Genomic DNA, 13,052 nt, shown 5'->3' with positions numbered 1-13,052 from the left:
AAAACATACGTGTTGCAAACTAAACTCTGTATGAGGTTTGTTTTAATCCATAGAACTTCGGTCTTAGGTCCAGTCGAGAACATTTCCCATTTAATGGAAGTCATCTTTTGTTTGGAATATTTCATTAAATGTAAGCATTGATTTGTGTCAGTGAAGTGATGGACAAAGCCCCTACAACATTAAGGCTACTTTATTTGATACTGTTTATTTTATTTCTGAAATCTCAACCAGCAGAAGAAAAAGTATGTAATTCAGAAAGAGAAGAAAACAGTGTTTCCATTGTGCAGCATTTATTAAAACTTAACATCCTAAACCACACATATTAATACCTACCCTATAAGTTATAAAGTTAAGTTTTTGTTATCTCAGTAATTATTCACACAGTTCTTCATTATTTACACTTATGCTGCAATAAGTTAAAATCCATGTCTCTGTTTTACTTGTACAGAGAGGTTCATGAATTCCATTGGAAAGTGACAAAAACTTTACTCCACTGAAACAAATCATATCATTCAACAATCTTTTCATTTAATTCAAACTAAAATGAACCTGCTTTAAAGCTGCATTAACTTAGTTTAGATCTCAGCAGCAGGGCCAGCCCTCTGTCCACACTGAATGATGATTGGTCTGCTGAAAGCATTGTGACTGATTGAAGTTCCACCATTGGTCATTGGAGTGTTGGAGATTCCCATCGGCCAGTGATGCCTATGTAGCACACTGTTTACCAATCAATCTAACAGGTGATTGGAAAAACCTTAGCTGAAACCTTACAGCTGAAATTACACTACAGCTTGAACAGATGTTTTTGGTGATTTTATCAGAAGTTGTTTTGTCTGACAACAGGAACAGAAAAACATGAATGAGAACAGCTTTGGTCCACTGCTCTATTAAAGTACTATATGTATGAGCACAGAGAGGGGGGGAGCACACAGGAAGAAAACATCAACCAATGATGTTATAAATATGCTTATGAGTGTAGATGGTGAACCAGTGACATTTAGTCCCTGTTTAGGCCTAGTGATCTGATCCCAAGTGGTCAGCCTTAAGTCCATGTGTGAACACACTCAAATATTCCTTAATGTGTCTTGAGATCCAATCTCTCAGACCACATTGGGAGGTGGTCTGGGAGACATGTGGTCTCATTGTTTAACCAGTTTGAACACAAATGTGTCCTGGGCCACATATGAGGAACTTCCTGCTGAGCTGACATTCTCTGACCTAAAAGTCCACCAGAAGCGGCTAAGCTAGCAGACGTTTGCATTTCCCGACGGTCCCTGAATGCACCTCGTCAGAAGCTATCAGCGGACATTTAGGCTAAAAACATGGTGTAAATGACCTCGTTTTGAGTCGAATATGAATGTCGGGGCTTGCGGACACTTGGATGACATCACAGGAGCAGAACAACCCCAGGTTCTTCTTCAGCTCTGTAGCCAGGCTGACACCGAGTCATAGCTCTACTGATCCATCTATTCCTCTAACTCTGAGAAGCAATGATTTCATGAACTTCTTCACAAATAAAATTATAACCATCAGGGAAACAAATCCACCCCCTCCTCCGCATGAATAGCACAGATACGTTGTCTAGTACAGAAACCATAGAACCACCTGTAAACACCAGATATATATTTGGACCACTTTTCTTCAATTTATCTTCCTGAATTGATGTCACTGGTTTCATCATCTAAACCAACAACTTGTCTTTTAGAACCTGTCCCAACTAGACATTTTAAGGAAGTTTCAAGTTCCATATTAAATCAGATTAATATGTCTTTGTTAACCGGCTACGTACCACAAGCTTTTAAGGTAGCAGTAATTAAACCTCTGCTTAAAAGGCCCACTCTTGATCCAGAGGTTTTAGCAAATTACAGATCCATATCAAACCTGCCCTTAATTTGCATAATCCTAGAAAGAGCTGTTGCTAACCAGCTGTGTGATTACTTAGATAGTAATGGTCTGTTGGAAGACTTTCAGTCAGGATTTAGAATCCATCACAGCACAGAAACAGCACTATTAAAAGTTACTAATGACCTTTTCATGGCATTAGATAATGGACTTGCGTCTATACTTGTCCTGTTGGATCTTAGTGCAGCATTTGACCCCATAGATCATAAGATTCTCTGACAGAGACTGGAGCAACATGTAGGGATTGAAGGAACAGCATTGGGCTGGTTTAATTCATATTCAAGTCAGATAATTTTCAATTTGTTAATGTTAACAATGACTCCTCCATGCACAAGTTAGTCATGGAGTTCCACAAGGTTCTGTCCTTGGACCGATACTCTTCACCTTATATATGCTCCCTTTAGGCACCATAATCAGAAAGCATAACTTACACTTCCATTGTTACGCAGACACCCAGCTGTACATATATATGAAGCCTGATGAATCTAATCACTTATTTCAACTTCAGGAAAGTCTCAAGAACATCAAGGCCTGGATGACCTAAAACTTCATACTTCTAAATTCAGAAAAAACTCAGGTCGTTGTAATTGGCCCTAAACATTTTAGAGAAACACTGTCTGAACAGATAGTCACCTTAGCTGGTGTTAGTTTGGCCCCTAGCTCCTGTGTGAGGAACCTTGGAGTTATGTTTGACCAGGACATGTCATTGGACCCACATATAAAACAAGTCTCTAGAAACGCTTTCTTCCACCTGCGCAATATTGTGAAAATTAGGAACATCCTGTCTCAGAAGGATGCTGAAAATCTAGTTCATGCATTTGTTACCTCCAGACTGGATTACTGTAATTCTTTATTATCAGGATGTCCCAGTAAGTCTGTGAGCAGCCTCCAGCTGGTCCAAAATGCTGCAGCACGAGTGCTGACAGGAACTAGAAGGAGAGGTCATATTACTCCTGTCTTAGCTTCTCTGCATTGGCTCCCTGTAAATTTCAGAATAGAATTCAAGATCCTGCTCCTCACATATAAAGCCCTTAACAATCAAGCCCCTTCATATATCAAAGAGCTCATAACATCATATTATCCAAATAGATCACTTCGCTCCGAAAACACAGGCTCTCTTGTGGTTCCAAGAGTCTGTGAGAGCAGAATGGGAGGTAGAGCCTTCAGCTACCAGGCTCTTCTCCTGTGGAACCAGCTCCCACTCTGGGTTCACCATCTCTACATTTAAGGTTAAACTTAAAACGTTCCTTTTTGATAAAGTCTATAGTTAAGGCTGGATCAGGTGAGTCCTGAACCATCCCTTAGTTATGCTGCTATATATGCTATATGCTATATGCTATACTGCTGGGGGAACTCCCATCATGCAATGAGCACTTCTCCCCTTCTTTCTGTCTCTCTGCCCCCACATTCATTTATTTACATGTCACTAACTATGTATTTTTCCTCCCATAGTCTCTCTCTCTCTTTGAAGGTATCTCCGACTCCAGAGCTGCAGGATAACAACTATTATTATTATTACTATTATTATTAACAATAATACCTAGTATTACTCAATTACTATATGAACTGTTGCTGCTGTCATTAATAATCAGTAGCATGTTTACACTGTTATTGTTTTCATTATAACTACTTAGAGCTGATACCTGATAATGCACAAGTATTCCTGGCCGCCCTATCCCCCCCCCCCCCCCCTATCTCTCCCTCTTGTCGCTCCCCTCTTTTCCACCCATCTCTCCTCTCCCCCCCCCATTTTCCCCTGCTCACCCCAACCGGTCGAGGCAGATGGCCACCCACACTGAGTCTGGTTCTGCCAGAGGTTTCTTCCAGTTAATGTGGGAGTTTTTCCTCTCCACAGCGCTTGCTCATTGTTGGAACTGTTGGGTTTCTCTATAAAAAAAAGGTTACGGTCTTGATCTTCAATGTAAAGTGCCTTGAGATAATGTATATTACGATTTGGCGCGATACAAATTGAATTGAATTGAATGTGGAGTCATGTTGTGTTTTTTCTGTTGTTTTATTATGTCTGAAGTTTTGGTCACCAGTTACTTCAGTTGTATTGGATTCTGCTCTTACACTGTTTACCCCTGAGACTCCAGAAGTGTTTTACAGACTCAAACACTTCACCCACCCCTCTATCGGCATAATAGTGAGTAGATTTTTTAGCAAACTATCCCTTTAATATAAAATATTGATGAATACAGCCTGTGTGATATTTCCGTCAATCAAACCATGTTTGACATTTACAGATGTTGACATTTACACTGTTTATTTACAAAAATGTTATAAAATCAGCCTGTAACAGTCGAAACCATAAAAAAAACTAAATAATCATAAAATGTATGTTTAAAGTCAAATGTGAGAAAGGTTTAGTTGGAAGGGACATCCAGCTGGAGAGCTGACCTTCGCCACAGTGACGCACATGGATGTCTGAGTGTGTGAGAGTTCAGGGGATGTGTATTGTACTGTGTGTATGTTGTCTGATGGGTGTTAGGATGCAGCTGCATTCTTGTACAGTCTGAGCAGAGCGAGATAGATCATGAATTCTGCATGCTTCAGTGTGCAGCAACCTGGAAACACAAGGTTTGTTTAAGCCTATGTGGCCCTGTGTCTTAAACATGCATGCAGGACACAATTCCAAATACCTAAAAAGACAGTAATTCAGGTGGTTACACAACACACAGTGTGGCAGGGGCGAGGAAAGGTTATGGAGCTACTCCAAGGATGCCACAAAGACATTTTGCCTGGTGAACACATGAACTAGTCACCCCTCACATGGACTTTTAATCTGGGTACAGTGACTAACTCTACTTTACTATTTACTGTACATGAGGTCAGGAAGACAACAGAAGAATCTGCAAGAAAGACATCAACCACATATTTTGATTTTGATTGACTTCGGGCCAAGACATATAAATTACTCATATTTTAGTATGGTGTGTTTTCATCTTGATTTCTATTTGTGTACAGTTTTATAATAAACACAAACAAGTAAATACAATAAGAGTATGTAGACACCACTCTATGTAGCCTTAATCAGAGTAAATCCAACTTGGTGGGGTATTTATGTATCAATGTCTCAATGTCCCTGTGCACAAAGGCAACACCATAATGGTTTTCCCATTTTGGCTTGGTGGAACCTGACTGGCCGGAACCCCATTCAACACATGTGGGATGAACTGGGGCGCCGACTGTGAGTCAGACTTTATCGCTCAACATTAGTGTTAGTCCTGACTAATGCCTTTTGTCTGAATGAGAGCAAAGCAATGCAGCCAGGTCCCAACATCTGATAGAGAGCCTTCAACGATGAGTGGAGGGTATAGATCAGGAGTGTAATGTGCTGTGTCCTGGTGAGCCTCACAACCTCAAGTTAAAATATCATCTAATCACACTGGGCTGCCATCTGTACTGCCTCATATAGTGAACCGTTCAGTTTTCTATAATATTGTGAGGTCTCTATCTTACTATGTTAAGTGCCTTCAAATAATGTATGTTGTGATTGGCACTAAAAAGATAAAATAGAATTAAATTGAATTCAAGTAGGTTATTTTGAATGTTTCTTTTGAATTTGTTGTATGTTATGCACACACACTTGTTGGGAGATAATACCTATTTACCACAACGTATATCTCTTCAGCATGTTGACCGCTAGATACTGGATGACTTTGTGCTCCAGTGTCCAGACATCCCATTGGGTCATACAGTATGACGAACAACAGCAGGCTGCTGGGAGGAGAGTTAAGTGGTTGAAGGAATTTCTCCAGCGGAGAACAGCTGTTATCACCAGGTGGTTGGTTGACTTTGTTCTGTGTCCTCAACATGTGTCCATGGCAGACCTTTGGTTAAAGCTGTACACTGGAGCTGTAGTTTCACTGTCTACCTAAATTATTACTTCTAAGACAGAACATAAAAACACATTTAGAAGAAACAAAAATATATATATATATATGTAAAACTGTACACACTAATAGCCTAATACACGCCATTGTGTGTTCTGGAGACGCTTTACTGGCTGAACTTCTCAAGCTTCATTAACCGTCTCTAAAAGGATTAGTTTACCGAAAAATTAAAAATACACTCATTATCTACTCACCACTATGTTGAAAGAGGGGTGGATGAAGTGTTTGAGTCCAGAAAACAAGTCCAACACTTGGGCAAGAGTGTGTGCGATGTTCCTGTGTGCCTGTTCGTACGTGAACGGGCGTCTGAGGAGGCTATCAGAGGACATTTAGACTAAAAACATGGTGTAAATGCCGCTGATTCGAGTCGGATATGAATGTCAGGGCTTTCAGACACTTGGATGACACCACATGAGCAGTATGAAGGCATGTCATGTTTTTTCTGTTGTTTTATTACGTCTGAAGAATTGGATTTGACTCCAACACTGTTTACCCCTGAGACTCCAGAAGTATTTAGTGGACTCAAACACTTCACCCACCCCTCTATCGGCATAGTGCTGAGTAGATAATGAGTGAATTTAAATTTTTCGGTGGACTGTCCATATAAACTGATGGTGCTTCCACTATAATATGTAAGAGAAAAAGTTCAACATATAAAGCCTGCTGTGAACACAAATGTTTCTCAAGTGATTCTAAGAACCCTTAATCCTTTCTTGTCAGATACATTCATACGTTCATACAATCCATAGTCACACTGTACCCTGCTCTACCTTCTCAAAACAACATAAACACAAAAGTCTCATCACCTGCATCCTCTCATTTAAAGCACACAAACCACAGGTTAACCAATACCCTTTAGCTCTGCTCTTTCCAGTGTGACACACTGGACCACATGAGTCCATTCTGCACTAAAAGGATTCTTGGTCATGTTAAACTGCTCATGTTCACCACTGATCACAGCTCAGCATTCATTGTCAGTCCTTCTGCTCTAAACAGCAGCTGTGGTAACATTTTCCTCCGCATTGTTGCCAGTGGCTGCTGTGCCAGTCGGGATCCCATTGATAGGTGTGTGTGGGGTGACTTTTGCCAGTCGGTGCTCCTTGCTGTGGATGCAGCTGCGGGCACACATCTGGCAAGAGGCGCAGGCCAAGTTGCAGCAGGGTAAAAAGCGACAGATGCTGACACGCCACAGGAACCAGCCAGGTGACCAGCAGCACCAGCACAGCACCAAGCCACCCGCCACCACAGCCAGGATGATGTAGAGGATCAACAGAGACAGGGAGGAAGGAGAGTCTGGTGATAAAAGAGATACAATACAGTTTTCTTGTAACATAGACCTACAGTGCTCAGCTGTTTTAAAAAACTAAAAACTATAGATTTATATCTTCTGCAGGAAACCATGAGCTTGGCCCTGAGTGCAACAGAGATGGTGTGAGGCAGTCTAAAAGCACTCACAAGACAACAAGACAAGCAGCCATTCACAAACACATTAATCCTCCAATTAAACTGCATGTCTTAAAGGGATAGTCCACCCAAAAATGAAAATTCACTCATTATCTACTCACCACTATGTCGATGGAGGGGTGGGTGAAGTGTTTGAGTCCACAAACACTTTTGGAGTTTCACTGGTAAACAGTGTCTCAGCCATATCCAATACAATTGAAGTAAATGGTGACTGATTCTTCAAACGTTCTCCAGAGGAGGATAACCGAGGACATTTAGGCTGAAAACCTGGTGAAAATGACCTTGTTTCGAATCCAATTTGAATGTCGGGGCTGACACCAGAGGAGCAGTATGGTTTTTTCTGTTGTTTTTTACATTTGAAGAATCAGTCGCCATTTACTTCAATTTGGCTGCAACACTGTTTACCTGTGAAACTCCAGAAGTCTTTTGTGGACTCAAACCCTACACCCACCCCTCCATTGGCATAATGGTAAGTAAATAATGAGTGCATTTTCATTTTTGGGTGAACTATCCCTTTAAGGCTGAGTAAGCAAAAGTATCTGGAGAAAATCCACAAAGACATAGGGAGAATATACAAAATCCACATAGAAAGACCCTGGCTGAACTGGGATTTGAACCATAAAATTGTGCTGTGAGGCGACAGTGCCCAGAAGGGCCAGGAGAAACTTATTCTACAACTTCAGAAATTGTGAATGAAAGCCGACAGAGCCTCTGACAATACTTCCACAATCAGTCAAATACAACTCTATTGTTTTACCTGTTTTAAATATAGATAGAGATGCACTAGATTTGTGTATCAAATGACTTTGGGGCCTATAGGCAAACAGCACGTAGGGGGGCATTCAAAATTGTGGTTGCTGTGGACTAACATAATCAGCCATTCTCAGGGACCCCGTCTCAGATCAGGGCCCCAGGCAATTGCCTTCTTTGCCTACCATGTTCTAATGCCTCCTTGTCTGTGTAACAGTCATTTGAGCTACTCACAGTGGAATATTTGAAGCTTATATATTGATATGCATGGAGCCCATTCACTAATTGAACCACAGTCAAACAAGTTGTTACTGAACAGTGTGTTGGTTCACCCAGGCTATGGTTCCTCACTGTGGGCAGACAAGGGTCTATTTAAATGTCTCTCAGCTAATAAACAGCTGCCACGTTGCACAGTAGACCAATGTGATCCCCCACTCTCAGTTGAACTGTCTCAACAGAAGAATGGCTGTTTTCTCAGACCAGCCGGGTCTTAAAATCCGTCAGAAGCTGACGGCCTGGCCCAGACAGTCTCTGTTTGCACCTCTGACGCTGGAAACGAGACAAATAACTCAAAAGGCTGCTCTTTGCTTTGAGAATCCTTCAACACCTATTGGTTTACTAGCTGAGATGAACAACTCAATAGCCACCTCCATCAACTTTATACCCAGTCACCAGGCTACTTTGCATCCAAATGGGCATTTAGTTAATTTGCTGACCAACCAACTGACTGCATACAGAGTGAGTCAATCTTGTCTGGAATGGGAGATTTTCCTGCAAGGTGAATACAACAAAGATTTATTGTAATACTTTGGTCACTCACCTGTTACTGACTCATGGCTGGGAGCGCTGTCTGGCATGCCACAGTTCATATGTGTGGGAAGTGGCACTGTGGGTGGATTCCCAAAAGGTGGGGGTGGTGTGGCTATCGGTGGTGGAGGTTCAGGAGGTAATAACTGACCTGCTGATGAAGGACAGATTTGTGTCAACTGTTAAATGGTACCAAAAGTAATCATGACCACAAAAGTACTCCCTTTAATATGTTATGACACTTCAGAATCCCAGAATTTCCTCCCAACACTACTGAGATTATGAAAATTTGTTTTGAAGGATTGAGGGTGAGGTTTTGAGAGCGCTGCTTGATCAGGAGGTTTATGAATTTAGGAAGCATGTCTTTAAAAGCCAGCATTACAAGTGCCACCTCATCACCTAACTGACCTTTGCAGCCTGTGGTTAAGTTTTCCTCCAGGTCACTTCCATCCCCACAGTTGTCAATGCCTTTATCATCACACACCAGGCTGAGAGGGATACACTTGCCATTCCTACAGGTGAAGTAGGGGTCACTGCTGCACTCTGATTGGTTGAAACCTGAGGAGGAAGATGGCAATCAAGGAAACCGTGCAAAAGAGGAAGGACCTGCATGCGTTTACCTCAGATGACGGCGGGACAGCAGCACCACAATAATCCTGGTTGGGCTACACAGAGATGCTGCACAACCACGCTGTGATTACACTTTCCTGCATTGCATTGTTTATCTGTTATTAATGAAACAAACATTTCTCAGAGACCATGTTCTAAACAGTATAAAAACAGCAGAAACATGAAAACAAGCTGCTGAGATGACACATTGAATCACTGACACTAGTATAATGTGACATTCCTAAAAATAAAAAAAACTCTGACCTACATGGGCTGACTGGTGGCGTTGATGATGTTTCTAACAAATAGCAGATGCAAAAAAGTGGCGGTGGATCCTGATCATGGTGGTGGCTGATCGTGGTGGCAACTGACCATGGACTATGATTACTACAAGACTGCTTGATATACAATATTGTTGGATATCAATGTTGTAAATAATGTTATTTTGTCCATCCTGGGAGAGGGATCCCTCACATGGGGTTCTTATTCCCCTGTTAATAGTTTTTTGGGGTTGTTTTTCCTTACACTTGTTGAGAGTTAAGGGCAAAGGATGTAATGCCTTGTTAAGCCCTATAAGAAAAATTAACCTTTCGTCCTGCCTTTGCCTGCTGCACCCCCCCTAACCTGAACTACACTTGGAAGCCATTTCTAGGGTTTTTCCTAAAACAAATTTAAAAACACTTTTTTTTTTTCTTCACTGATCTTACACGTGGCTTTTCAGGAATCTTAGTGACAGAAATCGGTTGTAATGACGTGAGAGTAGCAGGCTCATTTTATACCAATATTTTTAACTATTCAACCTCTACCCTTGTATTGGTTCAGACTCATCTAAAATTTCCCAATAAACAAATTCTAAAAACAGGAGACTGGAAGGTGGACAGATGGTCAGTCTGCATCTTACTTACCCAGTCTGAAGGAGGTGAAGTCTCCCACAAAATCGACTCTGGGCTGAGTCCCCCGGGTCACCAGCCTTAGGGTCAAGTAGTTTCCTGTTGACAGCACTGGCCTGGGTGGGCTCTTCCCACAAAGAGGTGGCCCGAGGGAAGGTGAACTCCTGTCCCTCCCATCATAAAACTGAACGTATGAGCCGGCGTGACACGGGTCCCCCAGGTTTTCACCAGAGGTGGGCTCCAGTCTCGGGTTGAGGGGTACAGGGTCATGAGGGGACTCTGGGAAGAGAGGGGCTGGGCTCATCGGGGCCACTCGCAGCAAACTGTAGACCAGGAAGAAACGGAAGTGGAACTGGACTTTGTCTTTAGGAGAGATGGCCTGCATGGTGAGGTGGCAGTCAGTCCCCATGGTTACAAAGTAGTACTTCTTGGATTCCTGATGCGAGTTCACGATCATGCCGTCACCTCGGATCATCTGGCCACAGAAGTCCACCACATTTACTGCAGAGGAAAACACAACTCTCAGAGAAAACAGATACATGGAGCTTTTCAACAAAGAAATGAGTCAAACTGCAAATGGACAACTGTTTATAATTGGGATTTTTTTATTCTGTTGATTGTGTAAATTGATTGGTAATAAAAACAAACGGTTTGTAAATCTAGTTATATTACTGCTGAATCTAGAGGTAATAAATCAGGGGCAAATGGGATGAGAGGCACATCATATACCATGACAGAGAATCTCCACGAAGCTGCGATGTGTGGACAAAGAGGGAAGCTAAATAAAAAATCCCAGTGATGTTATAGAACAAGCTGAGAGATATTTTTTGAGTGAGTTGTTTTTTTCTTTAGTACATATAGATGCACGGTAAAAACATGTACACATAAGTGTAAACCTACATCAGCCATGCCATCAGTGTTGTTGATAGCTTGAGAAGCAGCTCACTGCTCATCCTCAGGCAGGACCAGGACAGATGGGTGGGCAGATCTGTCTTCAGCAGCCCACACCCAGCCACCCACTGCCCCCTGCCTCTGGGCTGCAGGCCAAATAATGAGAAAATTTACAACCACCCCTGGAGTTTATTAGCTCTGTTACCCTGGGAGACAACTAGATCCTCCTGCACTGACCTCCAGGAATGTCCCAAAGCCTGGGAGCCCCTGTTGGTGGGAAGCAGCTTATCCCCTCTTCACCGCACAAGTAAATACAAAGCCCCAGAGACATTGTTCAAAACATGGAGGACCAGAGGACGCCAAGTCCCCGGTAAACTTTTTTTTACAGGCTGATAATTTGAGTCTTTTTAAACACTATGACTGAGTCCATTTCAGGGAGAAAATTCAGAGGGTGAGTGAGGGTCAATGTCCTGAGTGACACACTGTAGTGAGAAATGTCTCTGAGACAGTATTGTATGGAAAAGGGAAGCAACCTCACTTTCCATCCATGTGTCCTTCTAACACACCAATCACTTTACACTGAAACTGATTCAGTCTGCAAACAAAGTACATGAGTAGCACAGTGGTTAAGGTGAATAAACTGATTTACACCAGGAGAGGGACTTCATCTACAAAAACCATGAACCACAGCGTTTGCAATTTCAAATCACAATATTGATATATATCATGATAGGTATATTTACTGAATCATTTAGAAATGTTACATGGACTAATAAATCACTGTCTTGCATTTGTCCAGGGAATAAAATATTTCACATTCAAAAATGAAAAAAAAAACATATAAATTCAGTTCTATCAATACAGCTAATTTATTTGCACTATTTCCCACAATGTTTAATGCAAGAGAGCTTCTCCAGTAAAAAGTATAGCTCAACATAAACAAACTACAGTGAAGATGAAGGAGCAGCTTATGGGACCAGACCACTCGCTTTGCACATATGAGCTCATTTAATACAAATGACTGTATTTTCTATAACCCTAACTTTGGGCAGAAATCCAGACATATTTTGAGTTTTCAGATGGTAAGCAGTCTACATATCATTTCTATGGTCCTTTAATATTGGACGGCACAGACAAAAGCAACATCTAAAGAGTCAAGTCCAATTACAGAATAATGTGATCATGTGTAAAATAAAGTACTCACAGGAGCAATACTTCAATAAGAGCTGATGCTACTTTTGGTCATTTGTACTACTACTATACTCGGTATCCTAATGTTTCAATATTCACTATCATGTTCAGTGTCAAAAGGGAAGAAGTTCAAGATGTATTCGTCCCTATTATGGTTTGACAAGAGGGCAATGTTCTCTGTTCTTTGTGAGTGAAGCTCTCAGTGGCAGATTGAGGTGAACACACATGAACATATAACAAATCCAGATGGAGAGACAGCAGGCAAACTTTCCGGATCCTTAACTGAAGCACCGCCACTACTCTCCGCTGCCTACCCACATGCCAGCCCCAAAAAACCAACCCAGAGAAGAGTGCGCCTCTTTGGGCTCCACTCAGAGCTCCGTGCCAGGACAGGAGCGTGATGGCAGTGAGGCTCCAGTCTTACCGGTCTCGATGGCCGAGCTGTGCAGAGTCATGAAGCAGAGCAGGAGGAGCAGCCTGAACACACGCTGCCAACAATTCTCCACCTCCATCATCCAGCAGACACAGACTCACTGACGGGACATCACGGTGAACGCATCATGTCCCCCCTCAGCTCTGCTCTCCATCATCACCGCCTCTGTCCGCTGCCTCTCAGACCCGCTGGACCTCCTCCCTCTGTCCCCTCCTATCC

At 42.1% G+C, this 13,052-nt stretch overlaps 1 protein-coding gene and 1 long non-coding RNA gene across 3 annotated transcripts in view; one reads left to right on the top strand and one right to left on the bottom strand.

Annotated features, from left to right (window-relative positions):
- LOC117762280 overlaps positions 1 to 9,373 on the top strand; it is a 19,122-nt gene extending 9,749 nt beyond the window's left edge. Inside the window, exons 2-3 of the long non-coding RNA XR_004613986.1 lie at positions 4,394 to 4,482; positions 9,259 to 9,373. This is a non-coding gene — a long non-coding RNA (uncharacterized LOC117762280). The remainder of the gene's footprint in view (positions 1 to 4,393; positions 4,483 to 9,258) is intronic.
- Positions 6,350 to 13,052, bottom strand: ldlrad2 (low density lipoprotein receptor class A domain containing 2). Of its 2 annotated transcripts, none has more exons than XM_034586854.1 (5): positions 12,825 to 13,052; positions 10,334 to 10,819; positions 9,228 to 9,377; positions 8,833 to 8,970; positions 6,350 to 7,091 (listed from the first exon to the last, which is right to left on the bottom strand). In XM_034586854.1, the coding sequence occupies exons 1-5, from the start codon at positions 12,913 to 12,915 to the stop codon at positions 6,787 to 6,789; spliced, it is 1,170 nt and encodes a 389-aa protein (XP_034442745.1). In that variant the 5' UTR covers positions 12,916 to 13,052; the 3' UTR covers positions 6,350 to 6,786. The 2 variants fall into 2 exon arrangements, with proteins under 2 accessions (XP_034442745.1, XP_034442744.1); XM_034586853.1 differs by having other exon boundaries at positions 6,351 to 7,091; positions 8,833 to 8,973; positions 12,825 to 13,051.

Source organism: Hippoglossus hippoglossus, chromosome 5 (genome assembly GCF_009819705.1).
Source record: "Hippoglossus hippoglossus isolate fHipHip1 chromosome 5, fHipHip1.pri, whole genome shotgun sequence".
In the NCBI taxonomy this organism is placed as follows: domain Eukaryota; kingdom Metazoa; phylum Chordata; class Actinopteri; order Pleuronectiformes; family Pleuronectidae; genus Hippoglossus; species Hippoglossus hippoglossus.
The sequence above is the reverse complement of the archived record's forward strand: the minus strand, read 5'-3'. Positions and strand labels throughout refer to the sequence as shown.

Coding starts and splice junctions, on each gene's coding strand:
- ldlrad2 (XM_034586853.1), bottom strand. CDS start 12,915: ATGATGGAGGTGGAGAATTGTTGGCAGCGTGTGTTCAGGCTGCTCCTC. Junction 10,820..12,824: donor CAGCTCGGCCATCGAGACCG/GTAAGACTGGAG, acceptor TTTCCTCTGCAG/TAAATGTGGTGGACTTCTGT. Junction 9,378..10,333: donor CTTCACCTCCTTCAGACTGG/GTAAGTAAGATG, acceptor CTTCCTCCTCAG/GTTTCAACCAATCAGAGTGC.